The following is a 23,744-nucleotide window of genomic DNA, read 5'->3' as shown; positions in this document are numbered from 1 at the left end:
AGGGCTCTGTACTGCGGTCTGCGGGCGGAGACAGCAAACTTACCAACTGGAGTAGAAAATGCTGCGGTCGTTCGGGGCACGGAATGATATCCATGGCGGCAACGAAATGATAACATTTTCCCACTCTAGTAAGAGTAGCGACGATCAAAGCCCATGACGGTTGGAACATAGATTGATCAAACGAACGTGTCACTCTTAAAATGCAACTGAGACAACTAGAATCTGGGGTGCACGCATGAAATTAGAGAAGCCTTCACTCAAGTTAAAGCACCCGCTTGGCGGAAATATTTAGAATCAGGAGCATCATGTATTTTGAGAAACCACTAGTTTTCACGCCACTGGTAGGCACATCCGGCGCATCTGCACCATTAAGTCAACCGGGCTAGGTCAGGGTCAAATTGACTAGTAAAACTTACCTGTAAACTGATCCCAACAAGCAAAACAATCCCCACATTTCGTAAGTCCAATCCCAGAGGAGGTAAGCTGAACGCACACGTCGTCATAGGCTCATCTGCGGATCTAATCTGTAGCTGATAGAAATACGCGCGTGGGTGACCACACTTGTCACAAGCGACTGTTGTTCGTAGGTCAGTATCCCAAATTCCTACATCAAGTCTCAAGGGGCTGACCTGCAGTAGAATCAGCATCACGCCAAGTCTCCTCCCCCCCAAGCACATCATCTACCACCTTGCGTTTCATACGCGAGCGTGAAGTCATCTAGACGCTAATATTGAAGGACCGTACGGTGATGATAAATATCCGAGATACACACTTGCTTCGAGATCGGAAACTCGTATGCGCACGTATTGCACGCCCATTTATTGTAGCCTGTTTCCGAGGATATTACAAGCAGATTAGCACATGTCGGACAGAACAACATGTAAATGGGTATGCTGTGGTAATTTCTGGAAATATTCAACTGGTAGGATACACTGAGAAAGTACTTGTATGTATACAACGAGTTTAGGGAATCACTTGGAGCAGGCGATGAAGTTGAATCAAATCACGTGTCTATCAGCTCAGATAGCACCACACCGTGTGTACGCTGTATACGACCTGGACCCCGTTCGCTGACTCTTTCACACAACTTACCGCCGCTGGCAATAGAAGACCGATGGAAGTGCCAGCGGATTTACTCGATTCAGGCTACGTGAACGAATTGTTGGTCCTTTGCCCTGGTTGTCAGTTCTAGTTTTGACGGAAACCCTTTGCAGACACATACAGGCTTTCATCGACGCCCTACAGTCGGACGACCTAGATGGTCATGATGCTCTATCAGCAGCTTCACCACATACCGTTCCCAGCTCTCCCGTGCCACAGAGCCCTCGAGTGAGGAAGGTCTCCGCTCTTTCCGATTTCGCTCCAATCAACTTGAAGGTGAAGAGGTATGGAGCTTCATTTCTCGGTTAATTGATCCTGCCGAGCTTATTGTGGCCAGAAAACGAAAGGGGGATAAGTCTCCGGGCAGGAGGCAAGAGTGGTCGTTTCTCGTGCTCCGATGGCCACTCCTTGTAAGCATCAATCCCTATTTTGAGCTATCTCAATATTCATTTTATACCAGTTTCTGATATTTATCTTCATTGCGGCTCAATTTGGGTTCTACATCCTTATTAGACAACTTGTGAACACCAAAGAATGGTTGCTGGCATGCAAGTTGACCTTAAATGTACCGACACTTTGTGGCTCATTCAAATTTCAAAGGGCGAGGACAGAAGGGCCTTCTACGAAAGCGTCTTCGTGGTGCACGCACATATCAGGTGTGCCACATGTCTTGAATCTTGACATTTGCATCAGTCTCTCACTTTCGACTCTAGGAATGGAAGGAAACGGCAATGATGCTCGACAAATACCTTATGTTCAATGACTGGAAAAAGGTTGATGAGGATGCATTTTATGATTGGAAACTTCTGCGCAAGGTGAAGAAAGTTCCGTACATCAAACACAGTAGCTTAAAGCGACACTTGTCAGGTGAATCGGTCGTTGAAGATTTTGAGAGAGAAGAAGGATGTTCGCGGCGTTCTCGGTGTATTAGAGACGTGTATCCGAAGCAATTTTGTAGGAGTCGAGTCTTCCAGGTGAGTTTTTTTATATTGCTCAATCCCACTCCCATTCATGATTCTTTTAGGCTTTATAGTGAAGTAAGCATTTTATCCCTGAAGTAGGAGCCTAATCCGCATCTTTGAGATACCAGACTTTCTTGGGTACCAAGGACTTAATCGAATGTCAGTTTCTACCAGGATATATCTCATTCGGTCTAATTCCCTTTTAATAGCGTACCATACGGAGTTGCAAAGCTCACTACAATTCGTTCGAGAGTCCTCGGAGCTTTCTATTGAAGAGAAGAGGAAATTCTTCAAAAATGCTAGTACTAATCTGGGAGCATCTGCCTTGTGTCTCTCAGGTGGTGCGTCTTTTGGGTATTGTAAGTCGAAACCTACTCTACGCAATTGACATTTGACTCGCTCTTCTAGACCATTTTGGTGTAGTGAAGGCTTTCCTAGATGCAGGGCTGCTTCCCCGAGTTATTGCCGGAACATCTGCTGGTGGTCTCGTTGCCGCTCTGGTATGCACACGTACAGACGCGGAACTGAAGACTCTTCTTGTTCCGGAACTCGCCCAAAAACTGACGGCATGTGAAGACTCCTTTACTGTATGGATAAAGCATTTTTGGGCTACCGGTGCAAGATTTGACAGTGTTGTGTGGGCTCGTAAAGTCGGCAGGCATACTCAACCGATGTTACTTTTTTGATTTGTTTTTTTATAGTGCACATTCTTTACAAGAGGTTCCATGACCTTTCGAGAAGCCTATCTACGGACCGGGCGAATTCTCAACATTTCTGTTGTCCCTGCTGATCGCCACGCGTAAGCTCGTCATGTGGGCCTTGAGTCTAAAATAACTGACATTCATTTTAGTCCCACGAAGCTCCTGAATTACATGACTGCGCCAGATACGATCATTTGGACGGCCCTACTCGCTTCAGCAGCTGTACCCGGGATTCTCAACCCGGTTGTGCTCATGCAAAAGCTCCACGATGGCCGCGTAGTGCCATGGAATTGGGGTAGCAAGTTCAAGGACGGGTCTTTAAGGTAAGCAGGCATGATCTGCCCAAATATTTTCATACGTCTCTGACATCAACCAGGGTTGATATTCCTCTTCAAGCTCTCAAAATGTACTTCAATGGTAAGATCGTTGTTGTCGGACGATCATGACCGGCTGATTATGATTCCAGTTACTCATCCGGTTGTGTCGCAAGTGAACCCCCATGTCCATTTATTCTTCTTTGCGCCTCGTGGGTCGGCAGGAAAACCGGTAGCTCACAGGAAAGGAAAGGGTATGGGATGAATATCTCATTTTTTATAGTCAGTGCTTCATGCGTTTACAGGGTGGCGAGGCAATTTTCTTCTGTCTGCGGCGGAACAGTGGCTGAAACTAGAGCTAACAAAGAATTTCAAGGTAAATGCTTATTTGATCGTGCCGGTAGATTCTAAGTAAACCATTCCGACCAGGTGATTCGTGATCTCGAGCTTCTTCCGCAGTTGCTTGGACAGGACTGGTCTAGTGTCTTTCTGCAACGTTTTGATGGGGCTGTCACGTATGTACCAATCACCTGACCATCTGATAATACTCATACTCGGCTTCAGAATCTGGCCGAGGACGCGAATTTTGGTGTGTATTCCACACAGCATTCTCTAAATATGACGCTGATGGCTGATTGAATGATAGGATTGGTTACATATCTTGAGCGACCCAGACTCGGTCGAGCTCGAACGAATGATAAAAGTCGGGCAAATTGCAACGTGGCCTAAGGTCGGAGCTACTGGCGCTCCGTGTCACTCATTTGCTCATTGTTGACTTCAGTTGCATATGATCGAAAATCGGTTTCGCATAGAAAATGAGATTCTCATGGGTCGACAGGCAGTCCGCATAGCAATGGACCAAATTCGGTCCCGTACAAATCCCGGTGACACCCGAAATATTGTTGTCAACGGTCAGGCCGTTCCCGAGCCCGTTACCGGCTCTCGGCTTCGTATAAGGTCCGAGTCGCCAATACCATTGGACTCGGACACCGAACGTGCATTCAAAGACAATGGCACGGCTTGGTACTTCCGCCGTGGTCGCCCTACAGCTGGTGCTCCACGCGAATCTGAGACGAGTACACCGTATGAGAACAACTATAACAATATTACCGACCCTTTACGTTCTCCTGTGCTGCGTCGCAAGTGGGCTTCTGAACTCCTCGATCGCAACGACGACAGTGGAGCTGGAAACTCATCTGCAAGCCCGCGTACAGCCACGCCAGAACCATCTGCTAATGAACCAAGGCAAAACACTTCTAACTCGTCTACATTCTTCAGAAGACTTGGGCCAGGATCGGTGTCGATACCATTCTCAGGTTCTCATAGACCTTCCAAATCCAGCGGGAGGAGTTTGAGTGTAAATGCATCAGAATTTGCCTGGAGTAGTGAAAGTTCATCGGATGATGAATTGGATCACCTCCCACCACAGTCCGCTCTTTACTTGAATACTGAATTGAATGAAGATGCGGTTTCAGATGAAGAAGGAATGGATCAAGACTGAGCTAGTGTTCCTATTGTATACCAACTGTAGCTATGACTTTCATTATGTATTTTTACTCTCCACATACTCTTTGGACACCAATATATTTCGGTAAGTTCCGCTCGCGTACAACTCTCACTGCCGCACGGGCCACGTCTGATTAAACATATGTGCTTCGCATCTCAACACTTTCAGCAATTATATCATCTTCTGTTTGTGACTTAGTGTGTAGCGTGCTCTCAAGCAAGGAGTCGATTGACCTTCTAGCGCTTACCGAAACTTGGCCAACTGCCATATTGACCCCCTATTCAACTACAAGTGCATACCCCACGCACACTATGACAATAGCACCCCACAGCGGCATATTCAGAAACGTTCAACCTTCAAGAACGGTGGTATGTTTCAGAGGGGGTCGATTATCGCGAGAGTTTTGAGGTTCTGTGTGCACAACGAGAATCACGAGACGATTCAGACTGTCCACTGTCACTACCTAACGCTTCGATACTTTCTTTACTATAGATAACATTAGTCCTGCACTGACCATATTCTTAGATGATCTGAGCCGAATACTATCAGTGTGTGTAAATATGAAGTAGAGGTCACGGGAAAATTCCAGTTGCGCTTGGCTTCCAACCACATCGACTAGGATGTCTTCAGAGACTAATTCACCACCTGACCCGGAGTTTCTTGCTGCAGCAGCCCAACGACGCAGTGCCACGACAGGACCAGCAGTTTCTGGTTTTGAACTCCTTCGACAGCATGAGCAGCGGCAGAAGTTTCGACGTCTGATAGACCCCGGAATCTTGAGGCCTAATTCCCATGAAGCGGCGATGGCTTCCTTGAAGGTATGCAGTGGATGCATCAATTATCATAAAGGAACAGCCTATCGATAACGAGCTTCTCGCAAGATATTATCAAAGATCTCTGAGAATCTGTTACGAGAGCCTGAAAACCCCAAATTCCGGCAGTTCAAGTCGACAAATGATACGATCAGACGGCACCTGATTGAAACTAAGGGTGCGCTAGAGTATGCAATTGAGGTGCGTTTGACCGAACCAACTTTTGTACGTACCTATCTGATCTCGAGAGGACAGATGGGGTTTCGTCCGGAGGTATGTCTTCCCTGTCAGTACCGTGCTAACACCGCTTTATCTCGAGTTCCTTGCAGGTCAAGGAATTTCAGCCCCTCTACGTCTGGAATGAGCGCAAAAGCGAAGAACTACGCCTTGGCGCTCAAATATTACAAGAGACTATAGAACTAGCTGAGAAAAAATCAGCCAGGTCTCAAACAAGTGCGGCTGAAGCGAAGGCTGCCACTGAAGCTGTCAAACGAAATGTACGTCACTGGAACAACTAGGTATTATGTTATCCAGCCCTCATCAAATCACAGGCTCTACTGGCTTTCATGGACGACCGCAAAACCAAGATGCTTCGTGATCAGCGCGATCGCCACAATCGCGAAGTTCGAGCCCTTCACCGTCAGAGTGTGGACGGCGAAGGAACTATATCCCCTTCTCCACCGCCCTCCAATGCAGAAATGCCAGGCAGTGGTCATGTTTTGTCATCACCTGACCCTGTGGTAGATGAACCTCCCCCGTATCGTGACTGATCGTTTCAACCCCTGCCGATCTAACATGTTCGTATTTACGCAGACCAACGGTCAAGTATTATTATATGAATCGATTAATTTGTAGAAATACAACAAACACATGTACAATTCAAGACGAGGTTGAAGGAGTGGCGTTCTTTAACAGACTTGACCTGTCCATGTCAGCCTTCAAACTCAGATCTATTGCATGGGGAAAATCAGGAATGGGAAGCAGTGAGGACAATGGTAATTGCGTGTCTTTCACGCTGTGAGAATGATCCCTGGATGAAGCTTTGAATTCGATGGTCAGATTTGATTTCAAACGTAGCAAGAAAATGACATACAAGTCGATTGTTCATATGCCCTAGCCCTCTGCAAAACAAGGCCCTGTTGAACCCGACTGCGTCCCAAGCGGTCTGATGGATCATGAGGAGATAGTGGTGGAATCATAGAGCTGCGTCGATCAAAGGAAGTGAACATAGACCTTGTGGGAGATTTCGCCCTCTCGTTGTGGTTATCTGAGGTCGATGTCAAATTGCGCCCCTGCATGATCGACGATCTAAAGGATCTCACGGCCTGTGACAACCGTGAAGGAGGTGATGCAGGTGGTGATACAGGAATTGGGACCTCCGACGCAGCTGGCACCCCTGGACTGCTGATGCGGAGAGGGGGGATGGGCGGAGCGTTCTGCAACACATGCTGTTGTCTCTCTCGAAGCGATGAACTAGTCGGCAATTGCTGGTTAGAGAGGGATACCGAGTGGGAATGTGGCAGTCGAGGTATTATTTCGTGCACAGAGGGCATTCGACGCCGCAAGCTACGATTGGAGTCTTCGTGTGGTCTGTCAGGAAGTGCTAGGTCTTGCACATATCCGCTAGGTGTCCAAGTGACTCCGTTGACAAAAACCTCTACATGTAGCTGATGGTGTGTTTTTGTAGACTTTTTCCTAGCCACAAGGAATCCAGGTGACTGTGCCACCTCGGTGTGCAGTTCGGCGTGTGTCTTCCTGCGCCTTTTCGCAGATAACGGGCGCACTGACATATTAGTCGCCTTCTGAGATGGCTGCGCTACCTTTCCAAGCGCGGGGTAAATATCCAAGTGCGGGTAGACAGCAGGGTCTGAAATCATAATTTAAGTAAGCCAGAAAGAGAGTGGGCACGCATACTCACAGATATTCAAGACTGGGTACCCGTGGTCCATTCTAACAGTTGATTTTCCGCTTGCAGCAGGAGCATCAACTATCGAGAGGACACCAGGATAAAGATCGAAGTGGGGATACACAGACGGATCTGCTGCTAATTCAGTATGGGTAGCATTTGCAGCATAATTGAAGGACATACAGATCACGAGATAGGGATATGGACTAGCAGTCACATGCACATGAAGAATGTTGGATTCTTCCCGGGTCACTAGTTCTGCAGCGCGAGTGGGATACAGATTGAAGTGAGGATATACATGAGGATCTACATGCTCTGTGAGAAGAGAAGGGAGAAAAACACGATGTAAAACTCACAAATGACCAAGAAGGGGTACGTGCTACTCGAAACGGAGGGCTTGCTGTTAGTTATGTCCGCCTCCCGACTCGCTAATTCTGCCGCGCGGGCGGGATACAGATCGAAGTGCGGATACACGGCAGGATCTACATACACTATGAGAAGATGGCTAAGAAAAACTGAATGTGGAACTCACAAACGACAAGGAAGGGATACGCTGGAACAGAGAACTTGCCATTGGTCATATCCTCCTCCCGACTCGTTAATTCTGCCGCACGGGTGGGATACAAATCGAAGTGGGGGTACACAGCAGGATCTACGTACTCCGTGAGAAAGCAAGTAAGAGGACATAATGTAAACTCACAAATGACCAAGAAGGGGTACGTGCTGCTCGAAATGAAAAGTTTATTGTTGGTAATGTCCTCCTCCCGACTCACTGGTTCTGCCGCGCGGGCAGGATACAGATCGAAGTGCGGGTACACAGCAGGGTCTACGTACACTATAAGATGGCTAAGAAACTTGAATGTAGAACTCACAAATAACAAGGAAGGGATACTCTGAAACGGAGCACTTGTCGCTGGTCGTATCTTCCTCCAGACTTGCTAATTCTGCCGCACGGGCGGGATACAGATCAAAGTGAGGATATACAGCAGGATCTGCGTACTTTATGAGAAAGCGAGTAAGAGGACATAATGTAAAACTCACAGATGACAAGGAAGGGATACTCTAGAACGGGGAACTTGTCGCTGGTCGTATCTTCCTCCTGACTTGCTAATTCTGCCGCACGGGCGGGATACAGATCGAAGTGAGGATATACAGCAGGATCTGCGTACTTTGTGAGAAAGCGAGTAAGAGGACATAATGTAGAACTCACAAATGACCGAGAAGGGGTACGTGCTACTCGAAACGGAAGGCTTGCTGTTAGTCATGTCCGCCTCCCGACTCGCCAATTCTGCTGCATAGGCGGGATACAGATCGAAGTGCGGGTACACAGCAGGGTCTACGTACTCTGAGAAAGCGAGTAGTAGGACATAATGTGGAACTCACAAATGACCAAGAAGGGATACGTGCTACTCGAAACGAAAAGCTCGTTGTTGGTTATATCCTCCTCCCGACTCGCTAATTCTGCCGCGCGGGCGGGATACAAATTGAAGTGAGGGTATACATGAGGATCTACATGCGCTATGAGAAGATGACTGAGAAAAATGAAATGTAGAACTCACAAACGACAAGGAAGGGATACTCTGGAACGTAGAACTTGCCGTCGCTCATATCTTCCTCCCGACTCACTAACTCTGCCGTACGGGCGGGATACAGATCGAAGTGCGGATACACAGCAGGATCTGCGTACTTTATGAGAAAGCGAGTGGTAGGACATAATGTGGAACTCACAAATGACCAAGAAGGGGTACGTGCTACTCGCAGCGAAGAACTTGCTGGTCGTCAGATCCTTCTCGAAACGGGACGCATGTATCTGAACATGTGGATACAGGTCAAAGTGAGGATAAGCGGGAGGATCTATGTGAAGCAAATTAAGTATCGGGCAATTGCTCACTTTCACTTGAGCCAACTCACAAGGGCAAATGTATGGATAAGTGCCCGCAAGGTCAACTGATACGCTATCGACAATGTCCTGAAAGGAGCAAAGATTCTGAATCACTATTCACCGAATTGAGTCTCCTGCTTTACCTTGGCAGACGCCTCTTGTTGCGAACCTCCGGACCTGATTTTTGGCAAGGTAGGATACAGGTCAAAGTGTGGATATGCCGCAGGATCTAGAATGAAAGGTTCAGTACATCAGACTCGAGGGTGAAGGTGAGGTCTTACATAAATCGAATGACGGGTAATACCTAGCTAAGGTGACTTTCACACATTCCGACTTGTAGTGAGTCTGAGATATGCTCATAGGGCTTTCGCACGTGTTATTTAACGTCGGATATGGCTCAACAAAAGGGTAAACCGAGGGATCTAAGGCGCCAGTCAGGGTGACTCGTTATGAAAAATACTGGGTGACTCACAGATGTCCAGCCATGGATAGCGCGATGACAAGCGGATAGTGATTTCAGAGGCATCTTCGACTTCGGTTGGGGGATATACTGTTTTCAGGCTCCACGGATAGCCTGCAGGATCTAGGGGACAATGAGATACAAACCAGTAATCAACGCGCGCTTGTTCCACATACAGATATCGAAAACAGGATATTGTGGGCGAAGTTTTACTTGAACGGGCTGCGCAATTTCGTCTTTTGCTCTCCGGGGTCCAGCCACCTCCGCACTTGCTTGTGGATACGGGTTCACATGAGGGTAAACAGGAGGATCTAGCGCGCATTAGACCCCGTTCAAGAAAGGGCGCAAGATAACTCACATATAATCAACCACGGATAACTACTGGGGAGCATCACAAATGAAGATAATTCGACAGCCGGTGCCGGATAGATCGAATTGAGGTTATACGGGTAAAGAGGCGAGTCTAAAAACAATCAGCCTAGAAAAAAGTGTGACGCCAACGACCACTCACAAAGATTAAATAGGGGGTAAGCTGGAGCAAGTTCTACAATGACAGATTTTTTTGGCTGAAAGGCGACCGTCTTTTCAGCAGAAGTAATAAATGAGCATGCAATCGAAGGATATAAGTTAAAATGAGGGTAAACTGCAGGATCTATTGTTCGGGCTGAGCATCTCCCTAAAATCTAGTCAAATACGATAACTCACAAATTTCAAGTATAGGATAACCTCTAGCGCTGCCGAGGCCGCTGTTCACCTCGCAAGCAGGATAAATATCGAAATAAGGATAGGAAGCTGGGTCTATTGAAAAGTTAGCAATCACTCATTAATCACGAGCAATGACGGCTCACATATGTCTAGACTAGGATATTCAGATTTCAACCCTCCTTGTCGACTGAGCGAGATGACCGTGGAATTTCTAGGCTGTACACCGTCAACTTCATGCCACGGTCCAACGTTAAACCAGGGCATGCCAACCCAGGGATTTGAAGAGGTGCTACGCTGCAACTCCAGGTCTCCATTGTCCTGGGAAGCGTGAATATCGAACCAAGGCCATGCTCGGATGGCAGGCACGATGGCCCATGGGCTATAAGAAAGCCCAGACTCCGCACTCTCAAGTTCGGACCAAGGCCAAACTTGAACCCATGGCATTCCAGCCCAAGGATTATAAGAGGTAGTTGATGGAAGTGTCGCCACTTTTGAAACATCGAACCATGAAGGCGATGAAGCAGACATGCTCGCCCATGGGCTGTATGACTCCCCTGCAGGCGATACGTTTCTAACCTTGGAAACATCGAACCATGAAGGCGATGAAGCAGACATGCTCGCCCATGGGCTGTATGACTCCCCTGCAGGCGATACGTTTCTAACCTTGGAAACTGGACCTTCAGAGGCTGGACTCGCTAAAGCATCCTCCAGTATTCGGTGAGCAATGTCTGGGGACGGCAAGCGATCGACACTGGATACATCTGACCGCCAATCGTCAGCAGGCCCCCAACTAGTGGCCGTGGCGGGGGTGAGGGGTGCGCTCTCAAGCATACGTCTACCAATGTCAGGCGAAGGTAAACGATCCATGCTTGACACGTCTGAAAGCCAATCATCATCCAGAGGTCCCCAACTAGTTGCTGTAATCGGTGTCAACAGCACAGATTCCTGCATGCGACGATCAAGATGAACAGAGGGAAGACGGTAGGAAGACGATGGAGAATCCAGAGGCGGACTAAGCGGCCCAGCGGATGTGACGGTCCAGGCATAGTCTGCCAAATTCAGGGGCTCTTGGGCTCCTGCCTCTACCTCCAAGGGGTACTCATCCGTAGGCTGAATCGCCGCAGCGCCCAATGTAGCATCAGGGATGGGCTGGTATGACTCTGTCATTGATGCAGGATCTAAGGATGCGCTCGCTCGCCATGAATTAACACGCCGACGAAGCTCGGCTTTCGACGTCTGCGGAACCGCAGACTGTGGGATGGGAGACAGTTGATGCGCAACATGGTTTAGAGGTAGAGAAGCTGCCTGCGATGCTTTGTACGAATCCTGGAGCGCAGTGGAATCTAGCCGATCGACGAGGGAGAGTTTCTTGGGTGCCTGACGGATAGCTGTAGGCTTTGAGTTCGATTGATTGGTCTGACTTTCCCAGCGGTCTTCATTCGCAATGTGTTCCTCTGCAAATGTAGTCTTACTATCTCCATGTAAGTGCAGTATAGATGCATGGGACTGTGGAGCAGGAACAATGGTGTCGTCGCGCAGTGTGCCGGCAAGCCAGGCATCGAACCAGCGGGCCTTGTTGAGATCAATATCAAATTCTACGCGACCACCGATGGATAGTTGTTGGGAGCCGTTACGTGACTCGATGAGATGCGCCCATAGGTACTGCCAGACGTCGTCAGAGATGCGCGGCGTCATGGTGATACCATTTTCAGTGATATGATGGTAGAGACACAAGCCTACGGTGCTCGGGAAATTGAACTCCCGTGCGATTGCAGTGAGCTGCCCGTACATCTGATCCCAAAGTTAGAACACTCATTACTCGGTAGTCAGATACCCACCGTAGGGAATAGGGGCATGAGGATCCCTTGAGATAAACGGTGACGAGGTCCCATGGACAACATGTTGCCTAGTTGACCACGATCCATAGGAAAGTCTGATGGGGGAAGAACAACGATCAAGGACTTTGAGGCCCGTGAAGGGGTTCGGTCTCGGTTTTCACGTACTCCTCCCGAGTTCTGGTACGGCAGAGTGGACGTCCTGCGAGATTGGAATCTAGAACGCTCAGGAAAACTCAAAGCAGAATGCCCCAGCTGTTCCAGCTCTGCGCCAGCGACGAGAGAAGCCTGTGGCAATTGAACCGGTAGAGATTCTTGATCGGTCTCCGGTGGGCTGAGAGGAGGTGGATGATTATTCTGGGAGGAATGAATAGTTGGCATGGTATGGTACGGGTGGCTAGCAAAGTGAGACATTGTTCTGATGTCCAGAAAAGTGAGTACACTGAACAGAAGCTATTGATCACGGTTGGCAGTTGGCTCTCTGAAAACCGAGGTCAGTCTAAGAGGTTAGAGTTCAAGTCGCTGGCTAGCAGCGAAGGAGCCTGCGGGAGAAGCGTGAGCAAGTACAACAGATACAACGGATATAAGTATGCGGCATGTAGCATGAGGCTATGGGAGGAACAGGAGAGTAAGTTTTCAGCGGGACCTGAGCGAACAGCCTGAGATTGGATCACACGAAAGACTGTGTAAATCGTCAGGGCGACCGTGTCGATAATTCTATTCGAGCCATGCCAATAGGTTTGGACAGTGAGAGTATGTTCACGGAGTAGCTCCAAAATGACAGTCTTTTGGATAAATTCATACCATTCCTTCAAACAGCTTTCCCTCCAGTCTTGTCCACGGTACACCTGGTAAAGCATGAGCCGAGTAAAAATTCCCTAAGCAAAACCTACCAGGGAAATCCATACTGAATCGGACATGGCTGTTCCGCATGATGATCAATAACCGGTCGTGATGCCAGTACCAGTTCGACTGCACCTGACACCGCCACTCTGCAACGCCCTGGATTATTAAATTTATTTCCTTTTATGATTTCGAGCGATAACACGTCCTAGACACTACTTTGACACGGAACTATAATGGACTCTAGACTAACACAATTCGCAGCTCTCAACCAGAAGGACAAAGCGCCAGCATATCTATCTCTGGTGTCAGAGATTCTCACTCGTCAAGATCAGTCTCTCATAGCTGCTGATCTCCATACGCTAGTGGAAACGGTCGTCCAGGATGTAGGCATTGTCGTCGGAAGACAAGTCCTCTCCGAACTGGTCAGATGTCTCGGTACCGGAAGCATATCAGATCACAACCTGCGGAAACGCATCGTAAAGGAAACTCTCAACACGCTTCAGCCACGAATCGTAAGTTATGAAGAGCAGGTGCGTTTGCATGATTGCCCCTGAAGATGCGGCCCGATAACATCTTCTCCAGGTCAACTCTTTACGCTTTCAACTCGCAGATTTACTAGAAACGGAAGAAGAATGGAGCGAAGCTGCCCGTGTCCTTATGGGAATCTCTTCTCGGTGAGCCTCGCTCATCTGAGTAGTCCATTATGCCCCCCTCATCTATGAACCTGTGGCAGGTCACTACCAGACGAGGAAAAGTTTCGCGTGAATATTCGGATAGTCAGGCTGCTCCTAGAAGATGAGGATTCTGTCCAGGCGGAGACTTACTACAATCGCGCCGCTTCCCTTTCCAATTCGACATCAGACCGAGAGACACAACTTCAGTTCAAGCTCTGCCAAGCCAGAATCAGTGACTATGCACGCAAGTTCCTCGAGGCTGCAATGCGCTATCACGAGCTGAGCTGGCTTGCCGAGATCGACGAAGAAGAAAGAAAGGAGATGTTGTAGGTCACATCTAGCGTTATCTATATCCTACTGACAACGCTAGGTCGGCTGCAGTGACTTGTGCGGTCTTGGCCCCAGCTGGTCCAAACAGGTCGCGCGTGCTTGCTTCACTGTATAGAGACGAGCGTTCTGCTGACCTACCCTCATACAACATCCTGTCTAAAATGTTCCTCGACCACATCCTCCGCCCAGCTGAAATCAGAACATTTGAGGAGCGCCTTCGCCCTCATCAATTAGCAAAGATTGCTATTTCTTCCAATGATCAGCTTGCCTCAACTATTGACGATGATGACTCTGCTGAACCGTCGACAAGTACTCGCAGGGGGCCGTCCACCGTTCTTGATCGAGCGGTTATGGAACATAACCTATTGGCTAGCTCAAAAATCTATAATAACATCACTTTCAGAGGTCTCGGTGCTCTCCTAGATCTAGCACCTGGAGCCGCAGAGACGATGGCACGAAAAATGATAGAGCAAGGACGTCTGAAAGGGTCGATTGATCAAGTCGACAAGCTCATCTGGTTCGATGCAGCAAGAGAGGAAGATGACGCTCAAGGCAAAGCAGGCGGCCTTGGTGATGTAGAGCAGACAAACGAAGACACTGGCGCTCCGTTCACCAAGCGGTGGGACTTGCAAATTCGCATGACAGCGGCAAATGTACGTTCAAGGAGTCCCCTCAGATAATCCTTGAACTAATTTGATTGGCAGGTGGAGACTATTGTGCAACACCTGGCTGAGAAGGGTTTTGTGCAACAACCAGCGGTTGCAGCATGAAATGGTTTGCAATTCTTGTAAACTACGATGTGTAGTTGATGCCATGCATACAATATTGTCCAGTACATTATAATCAACCATACCGATGAGACATTATACGAGCCCGTTTTCTAGTTTGCGACGCTTTTTGGCTCGCTCCCGTTTGGTCTCCAGCTCATGCCATTCACCTTCTAAAGTGGACAGGCTATTCAGAAAGAAAGAAAGATTAAACAACTTGAAAGGCAGAAAATGAATCATAACGTACTCAACAGGCAACTCAGGTGGAGGTTGCTCTTCCTTGAAATAGGGAGCCTCGAGAGCCTCAAGGGCAGTAACTCTCTGCGTCGGATCATAAGCAAGAAGCCGCTCAGCTAAGTCAAGGGCTGCGGGCGATAACCATCTAAAATCAAAGTGAGCTCATCGAATGTCATGGATGTATCTGCATATGGACCCACCGAGAGAACAAGTCGCGGAAATGACCATGAATCACATCTTTCGGCTTGACCAACTCATACCATGGCAGTGCGGTGAGCCCTTGCCATCGCTCAGTAGATGGAGTTCCAAGAATTCGGTAAATCACATCCAACTGATGGATTTCATCATTGCCCTGAAACACTGGTTTCTTGGTGAAAAGCTCCAGCATGATGCAGCTGGACAATACCATCAACAAAGGGCGGTGCGAGAAGGCACGAGCGAAGCTTACCCGGCACTCCACATATCAACTTCCGGCCCATATACCGTAGCACCGAAGAGCAACTCTGGCGGTCGATACCATAAAGTGATGACGCGATTGGTATAATCACTTCGCCTGCGTTTCTGGTAAAAGCGCGCCAGACCAAAGTCGGCGAGTTTCAGTTCCCCTCGGTTATTGATAAGAATGTTGGAACCCTTGATATCACGGTGGATGACGCCTTTGCGGTGCAGATATGCCAGCCCAGCGAGCATTTGGCTGCACAGTGACTTCAGATTGGCCTCCGAAAACGAGAATTGTGTCTGAGATAAAACCCCTGTAAGGTCATGGTCCATGTACTCAAACACCATGTACACAGATCCTTGAAAAAGGAATCAGTATACTCGGGGGTAATAGATCACAGAATAATTACCGTTTGATACCATCATCTCGTAAAGGCGGACGACGTTCTGATGTCGTAAGGACTGCAGCAGTTTGATTTCCCGCATCGCAGTAACTGGAAAGCCATCCTTTTCTGCTTCCATGCGGATTCGCTTGAGCGCCACGTGGACATTGGTGATGACATTGCGAGCCTTATAAACCTTGCCGAATGTGCCTTCGCCAACCTGAGAGACAATGGCATAGAGGTCCTTGCAGGTCGTCCCCGATGGAGAGGACGGCCGTGGCGTCCCTTCCGTGTCTGGCTCCACTGTATGCGACTGTTGGGCAGGACTGACGGAAACATCGCCACTGCCTGCCGGCTTCGGTACAATGGAAGCTTTCAGTGAGTCACGGACAATTGAAGGCAGGACCTGCATAGGCTGGGGAGCCGGAAGAGCCTTTGTAACGGGCTCGCGTGGACCAGGGACTTGTTGGAATGGCAAGGGCTGCGAGAGGATACTTCCACGCATATCTTCAGCTCGATCGGTTACACCTTCATCGCGAGCACGCTTCGCGGGGACTTCTGAATGAATCTGAGGGGAGGCGGGGGATTTATGTTGAGAGGCGGGACCAGCTTCATCGTCGTCTTCATCACGCGGGAAAAACAATTTAACCGCTGAGCTAGGCTCCCCAATGGGCCTAAATCCTGCTTTCGAGGTCTTTCGAATTCTAGGAGAGTCATGATCAGCCCAGCCGGATGCAGCTGATGGATGATAGCTGATGGGAGAATCGCCTAAATGATGTTTCGTAGACATCCGCGGAACCTTAGCTGGAGGAGGCATTTGCTCAGCAGCGGGCGAGAAATGTCGACGTCGCTGCAAAATAATCAGCGCCTCTCTGGAGTCATGTTGGGTATGCTTACATTGCCCTGCTTTCCATTCGTTCTTGTCTTCCCATTGGGCCGCAATTCAGGGTCCCTTGAGGTGGGGAGAGGACCACCACGTGGTTGTTGAATGGTAGTCTGTGATATAGACAGTGATATATCGTTGATAGAAGTTGCAGTTGGTAAACGGTGCTTAGGTTTGGGCCGGTCATCCATACTCCAGCTTGAACTTCTGCTTCTACTTCGGCTTGCAGACGAGGCCGACGAAAGGCTGTGTCGACGCCCTCTACGCATGGTCCAACTACGATCGGATGATCCAGGGGAATATGACTTCCAGCTTTGAGCTTCCCTGCCAGTTCGTCCCCTGTTGGTGGGCGTCCGACTACGCCGCCGAACTGGACTATAGCTATGTTGCTGCGATCTTGGAGACAAGGACCTTGAGTGCGAACGACCTCGCGAAGACATATGAGAGTAGTAAGAATCAGGAGAGCGCGAACGTGATTGTGTCCCCGCAGGCGAGGGTGATCTGGAGGGTACTATTTTCGGTTTAACAGGGGAGGTGCGAACAGGTTTGGCAGGTAAGGGATGGAACTCTCGTCTCTGCCAGCTGTAAACAAAACAATATGAGAATGCGAGAGATAGCACAATATCGAACACAAAGCACTTGTTCAGGTCATCATCATCGTCATGTCGCCGCTGCTCTCTTTCCCGCTCTTTATCCCTCTCCTTCTCCATCCGAATACGATTTTTATTCTGATTTTTCTTGTTTTTGTTCTTGTTTCCGTTATTGCGATTGCGATTTTGCTTGCCTCCTTGGTCAGGGCCACGTGCTTGCCATCCGGGACCAGGCTCCCAAGACCGTTCATCCTTGGGTGGCTCCTCCTGCACATCCTGGGTTCGAGGTTGCCTGTCTCTGCGAGTGTCCCAGCCATTGTCTCGCTGCTGAAACTTTCGATTATTACGACGGCGATTGTGATTATGGTTGTCATTATTAGGATGATGATGATTATCCCCCCGATCATCCTTCCCCCGTCTGTCGTCCGGTTGCCACCCGTGGCCGCGACCTCTATCCGTATAGGAAGTAGACGCCCCCCAATTTTGTTGCTCTGAAGAACCTTGGTGCGTTGCCCATTCCCTGCCACTTTGGTGGTTCCAGTCATGATTAGGACGCACGGACCACGGTGGATCATCATCGTGGAGGTCGTAATTATCTCTGCCACCACGATGATGAACATCGGACGAACGGGAGTGAAAACGGTCAGATGCCGGCGGTTCAGTGAATGAGGGAGGCTCCCAACTCATAGCAAGGGAATTTCGGGATGCGAAAGGGACGTAGGAGTCTGTTTGTTGATGAGAATGCGGACGAGAGCGAGAATAAGCTTCAGACTGGGTGTCTTCAACCCGTGAGACATGCAGAGGTGATCCGTCGTCCTCGACGTCGTCGATTTTGCCACGCTTGCGCCTCGATCTGGTGTGAGAAGGATGCATGGTTAGTTTTCAAATGTCGGCGTTGAAGCGCTTGAGAGGTGGGTGAGACGGGTGGTAGAAGCAAAGACGTGACGTGTTGTTTTGTACGGGCGAAAAAGGACGTCCCCTTGCAGTTGGTGGAAGATAGACTGAACAGCTTGGCAAAAATGAATGCAAACGAACGCTCAGATCACACAGAGAGACAACAGTGCAACACTGAAAGCAAAAAGACGATATGAACGTCCACAAAGCGGTAGGCAGCGTGATTGAGCACAGAGAGCAAAGGGTCAGCAGGAGCCTTTCGGGTGCAGGGCGTAAGATAATTGAACTTACATAACAAGAGAAAAACAAATCAGCAGAGGTTCGCAGTTATACCATTGACCATAGGTTCAGTTTTGAAAGGTCCTGCGGAAGCCTTGATCAAAAGTGATGAAGTATGCTCCCAGTACTCCGTCCGATTTGTGTGGTGCCACGGCGGCAGTGAGTCAAACAAGAGTGGCCTAATGATCCACTCCCGAGCATACACGACTCAAACATCAATTCAAAGTGACATCTGAAACGCCAGAGCGACGAAAAGCCAGGAAATGAATACTTTCACTTGATAAAGACGCCAAATGATATGGTCGTATCTTGAGATGTAGCCAGGCTACCACGTATTCCTAGTTCAAGGTTGTATGTTACAGAACTTGTTATCAACGAGCCACGACTTTGGCCCCATGCGTGTGATATGTCCACCACCTCCGAAACCAATATTACTCGTAAGTACTGTATATATACTACACATACAATAGATAAATCTTTCATTGATTTATGCACTGCGTGAGCTGTGCTTCTGACTGCTCCCCTCCACCTCGGGTGCCCCGTAGCGCCTGTTGGTAGTTCAGGACGAGATATGCAAATTGCAGCTCCGCACTGCCACTCAAACTCGCCCTTGATGCACGCGCTGCATTGTTCTTTTTAATTGTTTCAGCATTGTTCCATCTCGAGAATGATGGCACTCCACGAGCTGGGGCAAATAACTGCGAGAAATGAGATATCATATAATAGAAGTATCCAGGATGCGCACCTTGACCGTCGTATCGATCCCACTGACAGCAACCAGAGGCAGGTGCGGGTGGCTTTCGATCACATTGACCACATGTTGGTCGCCTTCGAGAATGTCGACAAGTTCTCCAGTCGACTTCCGCCAGATGAAGAAGTTGCCATCGTCTGACCCTGAAGTTACGAACTCGTCATGAGACCCTAGGAAATTCACTGGATATGATCTTCAGCACTAATCAATGCATCTACATCAACCAGATCGCACCGTCTTTGATTGTTTCGATATTGCAGTGCCCAGTAAACCGCGTACGCGGATATACCACGGGCACAGCCTGATGTGAGTCCGCGTCTTCGGGGGTGAACAGGCGGTCATCGTCATCCTCGTCATCATCATCCTCGTCGTCATCATCCTCGTCATCGTCATCATCATCGCCATCTTCATCATCTTCTTGCGATAGGTTATCAATGCTGTCCGTTACATTGTTTGCAAATAATAATGATTCCAGTTGGTCCTCGACAATCATCTCCATGTCTGGACCAGTTAAAGGTTCACCATGCGAAGACGGCGATTTCGACGTGCTGAGTCGTCTCCGCTTCGCGTTAGGCGCGAGGATCGAGTGCGGACCTCGCTGGTCCTCGAAACTTTCCGGCTCGTCTCGCGTCGAATAGAGAAATACCCCGGCTAAGTGATATGCTATGAAGTGTTGGCTGCATCAATCCTCACGCCATATCGTCAAGCAAACGTACATACATAACAAGACCTGTCCTTGACGTTCAGCCAACCTTCATAAAGCGAGATTAAACAATTCACCTCGTGCCCATTCCAGTCGGACATCCGCGCGCCAGTAATGTGTTCAAATCCCCCTCTTTCTGCCTTTGCACGTGAGCGACGGCCAAACCTCCTGACGCATGTCGTTGCACTATTTGCATCAGGAGGCACGCCCCACTCTGCATGCAAGTAACGCCCCGCATGCCTGCGGTCGAACAAGTGTGCCTAAGGATCACGATTGTGAGAATAGTGACTCTCACAAGGCTAAGCAAGGGAAACAGTAAACGAGAGAGTATCACCACTAAGGCGATGATATTTCCCAGGCACGACAAGGAGAAAACATCAAATGACCAACACGCACATATGGCGATTCACCGCCAACAACGAACTGATACGGTGTGAGCGGTGAAAGCGCAATTGTTGAAAGCTCATGCGGAAGCGTCACCAGCGGTGCAGGGCACGCGCCCGACGTGCATGAATGTGATGTACGCAAATCGTGTTGACGTACTTGACCATCCTGATTATCTAGTCAATACAGATTGGAACCCAACTAGAACACACGCTACCTCGGCCACGGTAAGGAATAGATCAGGGCTGTCCTCAGTGATGATGCGCTTCGTGCGTCCAGTGTGGCAGCGCAACACGCGAATACACGACTCCCGCGTGGTATATTCCATTTCGCTTCCCGTAGGCGACTGTCCCACCACCTCACCCACGTCGAACACACGGACTTGCCGATCTCCGGAAACGGTTGCGCTACCAACATAGTTATCATCATATCGAAAGTGAACGCAGTAAAGACTTACATCCTGGTCGAAAACGGAAGCATCTGTGCATTGAAGACATTCTGTGTATGACCTGTGTCGATTACACTCTGGCACGCGAATGGATACTCTTTCTGACTTTCAGCATTTGATGCGTTCGCACCAGTAGAGCCTGATGGGTCCATCCGCCAGACTCGAACCCTATGATGATATTACACAGAACATATCGAAGTCAGCCATCCGGGTTGAGGACTTATTGAGCACACGCACTTGGTATCATCCCCACTGGTAATTAACAACTCTCCACCTTGTGCCCAGCTGACCGCATTAACGCAGCTACGTAGTAATGCGAGAACAATCATAAGAACAGGTATGACCTCTGAGACTAGGCCCAAAGCAATCCACCATCCAGTCACCAGCGATCGGGGTTGGACAATGAACAAAACCTGTCAAGTAAAGTGACGCACCCAGTATGTCCCCAGTCTTCCCCTCCAAGCACGCTGACCCTATCTAGCCTTCCGCTTAGTGCGCGCGCCACTCGCGCATGCTTTAAACGATTCATTGTTGCATATTTCAATGTGGAGGGTGTGTGAAGCGACGAAGGAGATCGTAGATGTAAGTTGTCAAGGTCGTCGGCGTCGTCCATGATCGATGATTACAAGGAAATTTACTGGTAAATACTAAGATGATAGATACATATCATGATGTCGCGCCCATGTGCGTACATTGCGCTATTTGCGCATGCTCCTGTAATTATGTCATGTCACCTAATTTAGCTTTGTATCACTGGCATGGATCAAGTCTTGCGAATAAAGATTCAACTATCATTCGATGTTTAACAATATTCGTATCGGATCTAGTTTAGGATATACCTTATGTCTCTGTGCATTGGGCCCAACAAGATTTTTTTAAATTTGTTGCGAGTTTGTTGCAGCGGCAGCAGCGAGGTCGAAACAAATTCGTCACGCAGCTCACGCTAACGCTATATCACGGTTTCCCAATTAGCCTGACTGTTTGAACAGCTGTGGTGCTCTTGATGTATTTTATATATGTTGAAGTTCCTACGCGCGGTGATGGGATCCCATGGACGGATCTTAATTTTAGTGTCCAAAAATCACTCATTTTGGGTACACTTGCACGCCCGATACTTGTTCTCCAGCTGTTCCGAATGAAATATATGTAGAGTTGTGAGCTCTCAAGCTCAAGTACGTTGTGCATCACGTACGGATCAGGTAATAGTAGCATTGTATCGGATTAACATATTACAACTCTACAGGAGAGTATCACAATAGCAGGTAATGACACATGTGGATAACCCAGGCACTCATAATTGAAGTTTTTCAAACCGTGCAGAAGACATGCATGCATCCATCACCGGTATAGGATGAGATTGCGTAGCAACCCTTCATACAGCCTTGGCGAACCCAACAGCGTCCCGGCCGAGGTCGTAAACCGTGTAGTAACGGCGGAGGAACACATCGCCTGAAGGCATTTATGAGAAGGAAGTTGGTGATATATATATAATCACGTACCAATGATCCATAATGAACCTCCAGGCAGGTTGATATCCATACCGGTGAACGACGAAATACACGTGCCCTGAACTTCCAATACGTAGTCGCTTCCCTTGAGTGGGTACGGTTTGCCGCCGAAATAGAAGCTCAACTCGGGAAGGGATGGGACTTTAGCACAGTCCACTTGATATTGGCCATTCCAAGACTTGGTGGCACCAATTTGGGTATTGAGCATTTCGGCAATGTCAGTGGGAAGGGCGATGAGGGAGGTACCTGTGTACGATCTAGTGAGAAATTGGAACAAATCAGATTAACAGGGGACTTGCCGGTGTCAATAGCAGCGCCTGTCATGTCAAGCTCCAGTACATCGCTTCCAAATGCAACCTTCTCAAGCTCGACTTCCCAGTATGCCTTGCGGCGGAGAGGGACGTAGTCGATGCTACCAGTATACGCGGCGTGGTCGACACCACCAAACGTGGCCTCACCACCATCAGCTTCCGATTCACCAAGGCGGAAGGCAAAGACAGGCTCGTCGATAAGACCTTGGTTGATCATGCTGTAGAATGGAGGGGTGATATGGTTAACAGAGATGGTATCGTAGGCAAGGCCGAGAATGCCGTCGAACCTAATTCGCGGGTCAACCACAATTCACCAATATTTTCAAGGGACCTGCACATACTTGCCAAAGGCAAAAGTGAGACCAGGCTCTTTGGTGGCCTCTGCAAAGTCCTGGCTACGGATATTGAGGTCACCGATAGTGAGAACGTCTGAGGAGACGTAGCCCTCCATGGAGCCAGTGCCATACTGAATGGAGAACTCAGATCCATTGGCCTTGTGCGTGGAGGAAGAGCTAGACTCGTATTTAGCGTGAAGGAAGCACGCAATAGATGTGCACTTGGAGCTGGGGACCCAGAGGTTACTCGACCTTAAAAGAGAGCGAATGTTGAGGACACGACAAAAAAAAGGAAAATTCCTTACCCAGTATCAAGGATAACCTTGAATGACTGAGGGGGCGTACCGATGAGGATCTCAGTGTAATACTGAGCGTTCATGAAGTCTGAGAAATATGAGCATGACAGCAAGAGAGGAAAGAACAGTCACGTACTGGTGAGGGGGACATCGTGTCCACCGTTGATGACCTCCTGGGTCCAGAAGAGGTCATCTTCACCAGTTGGCGGACGAATGTGGCGGCCAGCACCGCCAGCACCCATTAAAGGGAGCTGTTGGTAAGGTGCTGCGCCATACTTCTCCGCGAGGTAGGCAGTCTCTAGTGCATGACCTGGTGATACTTGTGGTAACTTATTAAGCTTTAATTTGTGAACACCAGCTGAAGCAAAAGGAAGGAGGCATAGTGTTGTAGCGAACGCGGAGAGTAACATGGTGTAAAGAGAGAGAGGCGGGGCGAAGTTCCCAGCGGTTAACGGTCTTAAATCGAGCTGACGTCTTCCTGTTGCATAATCCAGAATTGGTT

At 48.8% G+C, this 23,744-nt stretch overlaps 8 protein-coding genes across 8 annotated transcripts; 3 read left to right on the top strand and 5 right to left on the bottom strand.

The window, feature by feature from the left end:
* Nucleotides 1-152: 152 nt before the first annotated feature.
* F5147DRAFT_726865 (uncharacterized protein) lies at nt 153-976 on the bottom strand. Its single transcript, XM_041439211.1, has 5 exons — nt 773-976; nt 630-717; nt 494-574; nt 417-423; nt 153-360 (listed from the first exon to the last, which is right to left on the bottom strand). Exons 1-5 carry the CDS (start codon nt 878-880, stop codon nt 324-326), a joined length of 321 nt encoding a protein of 106 aa, XP_041285549.1. The 5' UTR covers nt 881-976; the 3' UTR covers nt 153-323.
* F5147DRAFT_644083 (acyl transferase/acyl hydrolase/lysophospholipase) lies at nt 977-4,701 on the top strand. Its single transcript, XM_041433134.1, has 20 exons — nt 977-1,161; nt 1,215-1,385; nt 1,439-1,511; nt 1,562-1,649; nt 1,702-1,757; nt 1,815-1,916; nt 1,969-2,075; nt 2,126-2,138; nt 2,192-2,222; nt 2,273-2,422; nt 2,472-2,713; nt 2,765-2,862; nt 2,914-3,087; nt 3,141-3,181; nt 3,231-3,332; nt 3,384-3,454; nt 3,508-3,593; nt 3,643-3,667; nt 3,725-3,808; nt 3,860-4,701. The coding sequence occupies exons 1-20, from the start codon at nt 1,115-1,117 to the stop codon at nt 4,577-4,579; spliced, it is 2,481 nt and encodes an 826-aa protein (XP_041285548.1). The 5' UTR covers nt 977-1,114; the 3' UTR covers nt 4,580-4,701.
* A 269-nt stretch (nt 4,702-4,970) lies between these two features.
* Nucleotides 4,971-6,437, top strand: F5147DRAFT_53249 (uncharacterized protein). Its single transcript, XM_041430106.1, has 5 exons — nt 4,971-5,403; nt 5,467-5,598; nt 5,653-5,670; nt 5,727-5,894; nt 5,949-6,437. Exons 1-5 carry the CDS (start codon nt 5,206-5,208, stop codon nt 6,165-6,167), a joined length of 735 nt encoding a protein of 244 aa, XP_041285547.1. The 5' UTR covers nt 4,971-5,205; the 3' UTR covers nt 6,168-6,437.
* A 558-nt stretch (nt 6,438-6,995) lies between these two features.
* Nucleotides 6,996-12,599, bottom strand: F5147DRAFT_539636 (uncharacterized protein; the record flags this gene model as incomplete). Its single annotated transcript, XM_041430213.1, has 16 exons — nt 6,996-7,264; nt 7,316-7,435; nt 7,487-7,609; nt 7,660-7,785; nt 7,836-8,129; nt 8,176-8,295; nt 8,345-8,553; nt 8,898-9,026; nt 9,571-9,607; nt 9,658-9,768; nt 9,822-9,956; nt 10,157-10,317; nt 10,347-10,464; nt 10,506-10,838; nt 11,028-12,141; nt 12,189-12,599. Coding segments are annotated over 16 exons (3,810 nt in total), but the record flags the coding sequence as incomplete, so codon positions are not given.
* A 665-nt stretch (nt 12,600-13,264) lies between these two features.
* Nucleotides 13,265-14,805, top strand: F5147DRAFT_587676 (uncharacterized protein; the record flags this gene model as incomplete). Its single annotated transcript, XM_041432021.1, has 5 exons — nt 13,265-13,561; nt 13,614-13,705; nt 13,765-14,031; nt 14,076-14,688; nt 14,740-14,805. The coding sequence occupies 5 exons, from the start codon at nt 13,265-13,267 to the stop codon at nt 14,803-14,805; spliced, it is 1,335 nt and encodes a 444-aa protein (XP_041285545.1).
* Nucleotides 14,806-14,898: 93 nt separating this feature from the next.
* F5147DRAFT_587666 (Pkinase-domain-containing protein) lies at nt 14,899-16,650 on the bottom strand (the record flags this gene model as incomplete). Its single annotated transcript, XM_041432019.1, has 6 exons — nt 14,899-14,989; nt 15,050-15,184; nt 15,240-15,434; nt 15,488-15,836; nt 15,888-16,293; nt 16,387-16,650. 6 exons carry the CDS (start codon nt 16,648-16,650, stop codon nt 14,899-14,901), a joined length of 1,440 nt encoding a protein of 479 aa, XP_041285544.1.
* Nucleotides 16,651-18,842: 2,192 nt separating this feature from the next.
* Nucleotides 18,843-21,458, bottom strand: F5147DRAFT_726833 (WD40 repeat-like protein). Its single transcript, XM_041439210.1, has 10 exons — nt 21,227-21,458; nt 21,030-21,144; nt 20,802-20,960; nt 20,562-20,751; nt 20,357-20,512; nt 20,038-20,220; nt 19,978-19,987; nt 19,492-19,920; nt 19,252-19,439; nt 18,843-19,204 (listed from the first exon to the last, which is right to left on the bottom strand). The coding sequence occupies exons 2-10, from the start codon at nt 21,119-21,121 to the stop codon at nt 18,986-18,988; spliced, it is 1,626 nt and encodes a 541-aa protein (XP_041285543.1). The 5' UTR covers nt 21,122-21,144; nt 21,227-21,458; the 3' UTR covers nt 18,843-18,985.
* A 481-nt stretch (nt 21,459-21,939) lies between these two features.
* Nucleotides 21,940-23,667, bottom strand: F5147DRAFT_726830 (Asp-domain-containing protein). Its single transcript, XM_041439209.1, has 6 exons — nt 23,379-23,667; nt 23,252-23,330; nt 22,953-23,198; nt 22,600-22,898; nt 22,292-22,546; nt 21,940-22,241 (listed from the first exon to the last, which is right to left on the bottom strand). Exons 1-6 carry the CDS (start codon nt 23,650-23,652, stop codon nt 22,165-22,167), a joined length of 1,230 nt encoding a protein of 409 aa, XP_041285542.1. The 5' UTR covers nt 23,653-23,667; the 3' UTR covers nt 21,940-22,164.
* Nucleotides 23,668-23,744: the final 77 nt, after the last annotated feature.

The sequence above is a fragment of the Suillus discolor genome, assembly GCF_016758755.1.
Source record: "Suillus discolor strain FC423 chromosome Unknown F5147scaffold_121, whole genome shotgun sequence".
NCBI lineage: Eukaryota > Fungi > Basidiomycota > Agaricomycetes > Boletales > Suillaceae > Suillus > Suillus discolor.
Note: the sequence above shows the minus strand (reverse complement) of the source record. Positions and strands in the feature narration are given on the sequence as shown.

Bases quoted from the DNA above. Each gene is read 5' to 3' on its own strand.
- F5147DRAFT_726865 (XM_041439211.1), bottom strand. From the start codon at position 880: ATGTTGTTCTGTCCGACATGTGCTAATCTGCTTGTAATATCCTCGGAA. The intron at 718-772 runs GTGTGTATCTCG...ATTAGCGTCTAG, and splicing joins AGTTTCCGATCTCGAAGCAA to ATGACTTCACGCTCGCGTAT. The intron at 575-629 runs GTCAGCCCCTTG...TACGAACAACAG, and splicing joins TGATGCTGATTCTACTGCAG to TCGCTTGTGACAAGTGTGGT.
- F5147DRAFT_644083 (XM_041433134.1), top strand. From the start codon at position 1,115: ATGGAAGTGCCAGCGGATTTACTCGATTCAGGCTACGTGAACGAATT. The intron at 1,386-1,438 runs GTATGGAGCTTC...TATTGTGGCCAG, and splicing joins ATCAACTTGAAGGTGAAGAG to AAAACGAAAGGGGGATAAGT. The intron at 3,594-3,642 runs GTATGTACCAAT...ACTCGGCTTCAG, and splicing joins CGTTTTGATGGGGCTGTCAC to AATCTGGCCGAGGACGCGAA.
- F5147DRAFT_53249 (XM_041430106.1), top strand. From the start codon at position 5,206: ATGTCTTCAGAGACTAATTCACCACCTGACCCGGAGTTTCTTGCTGCA. The intron at 5,404-5,466 runs GTATGCAGTGGA...GCTTCTCGCAAG, and splicing joins CGGCGATGGCTTCCTTGAAG to ATATTATCAAAGATCTCTGA. The intron at 5,895-5,948 runs GTACGTCACTGG...ATCAAATCACAG, and splicing joins CTGAAGCTGTCAAACGAAAT to GCTCTACTGGCTTTCATGGA.
- F5147DRAFT_726833 (XM_041439210.1), bottom strand. From the start codon at position 21,121: ATGATTGTTCTCGCATTACTACGTAGCTGCGTTAATGCGGTCAGCTGG. The intron at 20,961-21,029 runs GTGCGTGTGCTC...ATATCATCATAG, and splicing joins ACCAGTGGGGATGATACCAA to GGTTCGAGTCTGGCGGATGG. The intron at 20,513-20,561 runs GTAGCGTGTGTT...CTAGATAATCAG, and splicing joins TATTCCTTACCGTGGCCGAG to GATGGTCAAGTACGTCAACA.
- F5147DRAFT_726830 (XM_041439209.1), bottom strand. From the start codon at position 23,652: ATGTTACTCTCCGCGTTCGCTACAACACTATGCCTCCTTCCTTTTGCT. The intron at 23,331-23,378 runs GTACGTGACTGT...CATATTTCTCAG, and splicing joins ACACGATGTCCCCCTCACCA to ACTTCATGAACGCTCAGTAT. The intron at 22,899-22,952 runs GTATGTGCAGGT...CCCGCGAATTAG, and splicing joins CTCACTTTTGCCTTTGGCAA to GTTCGACGGCATTCTCGGCC.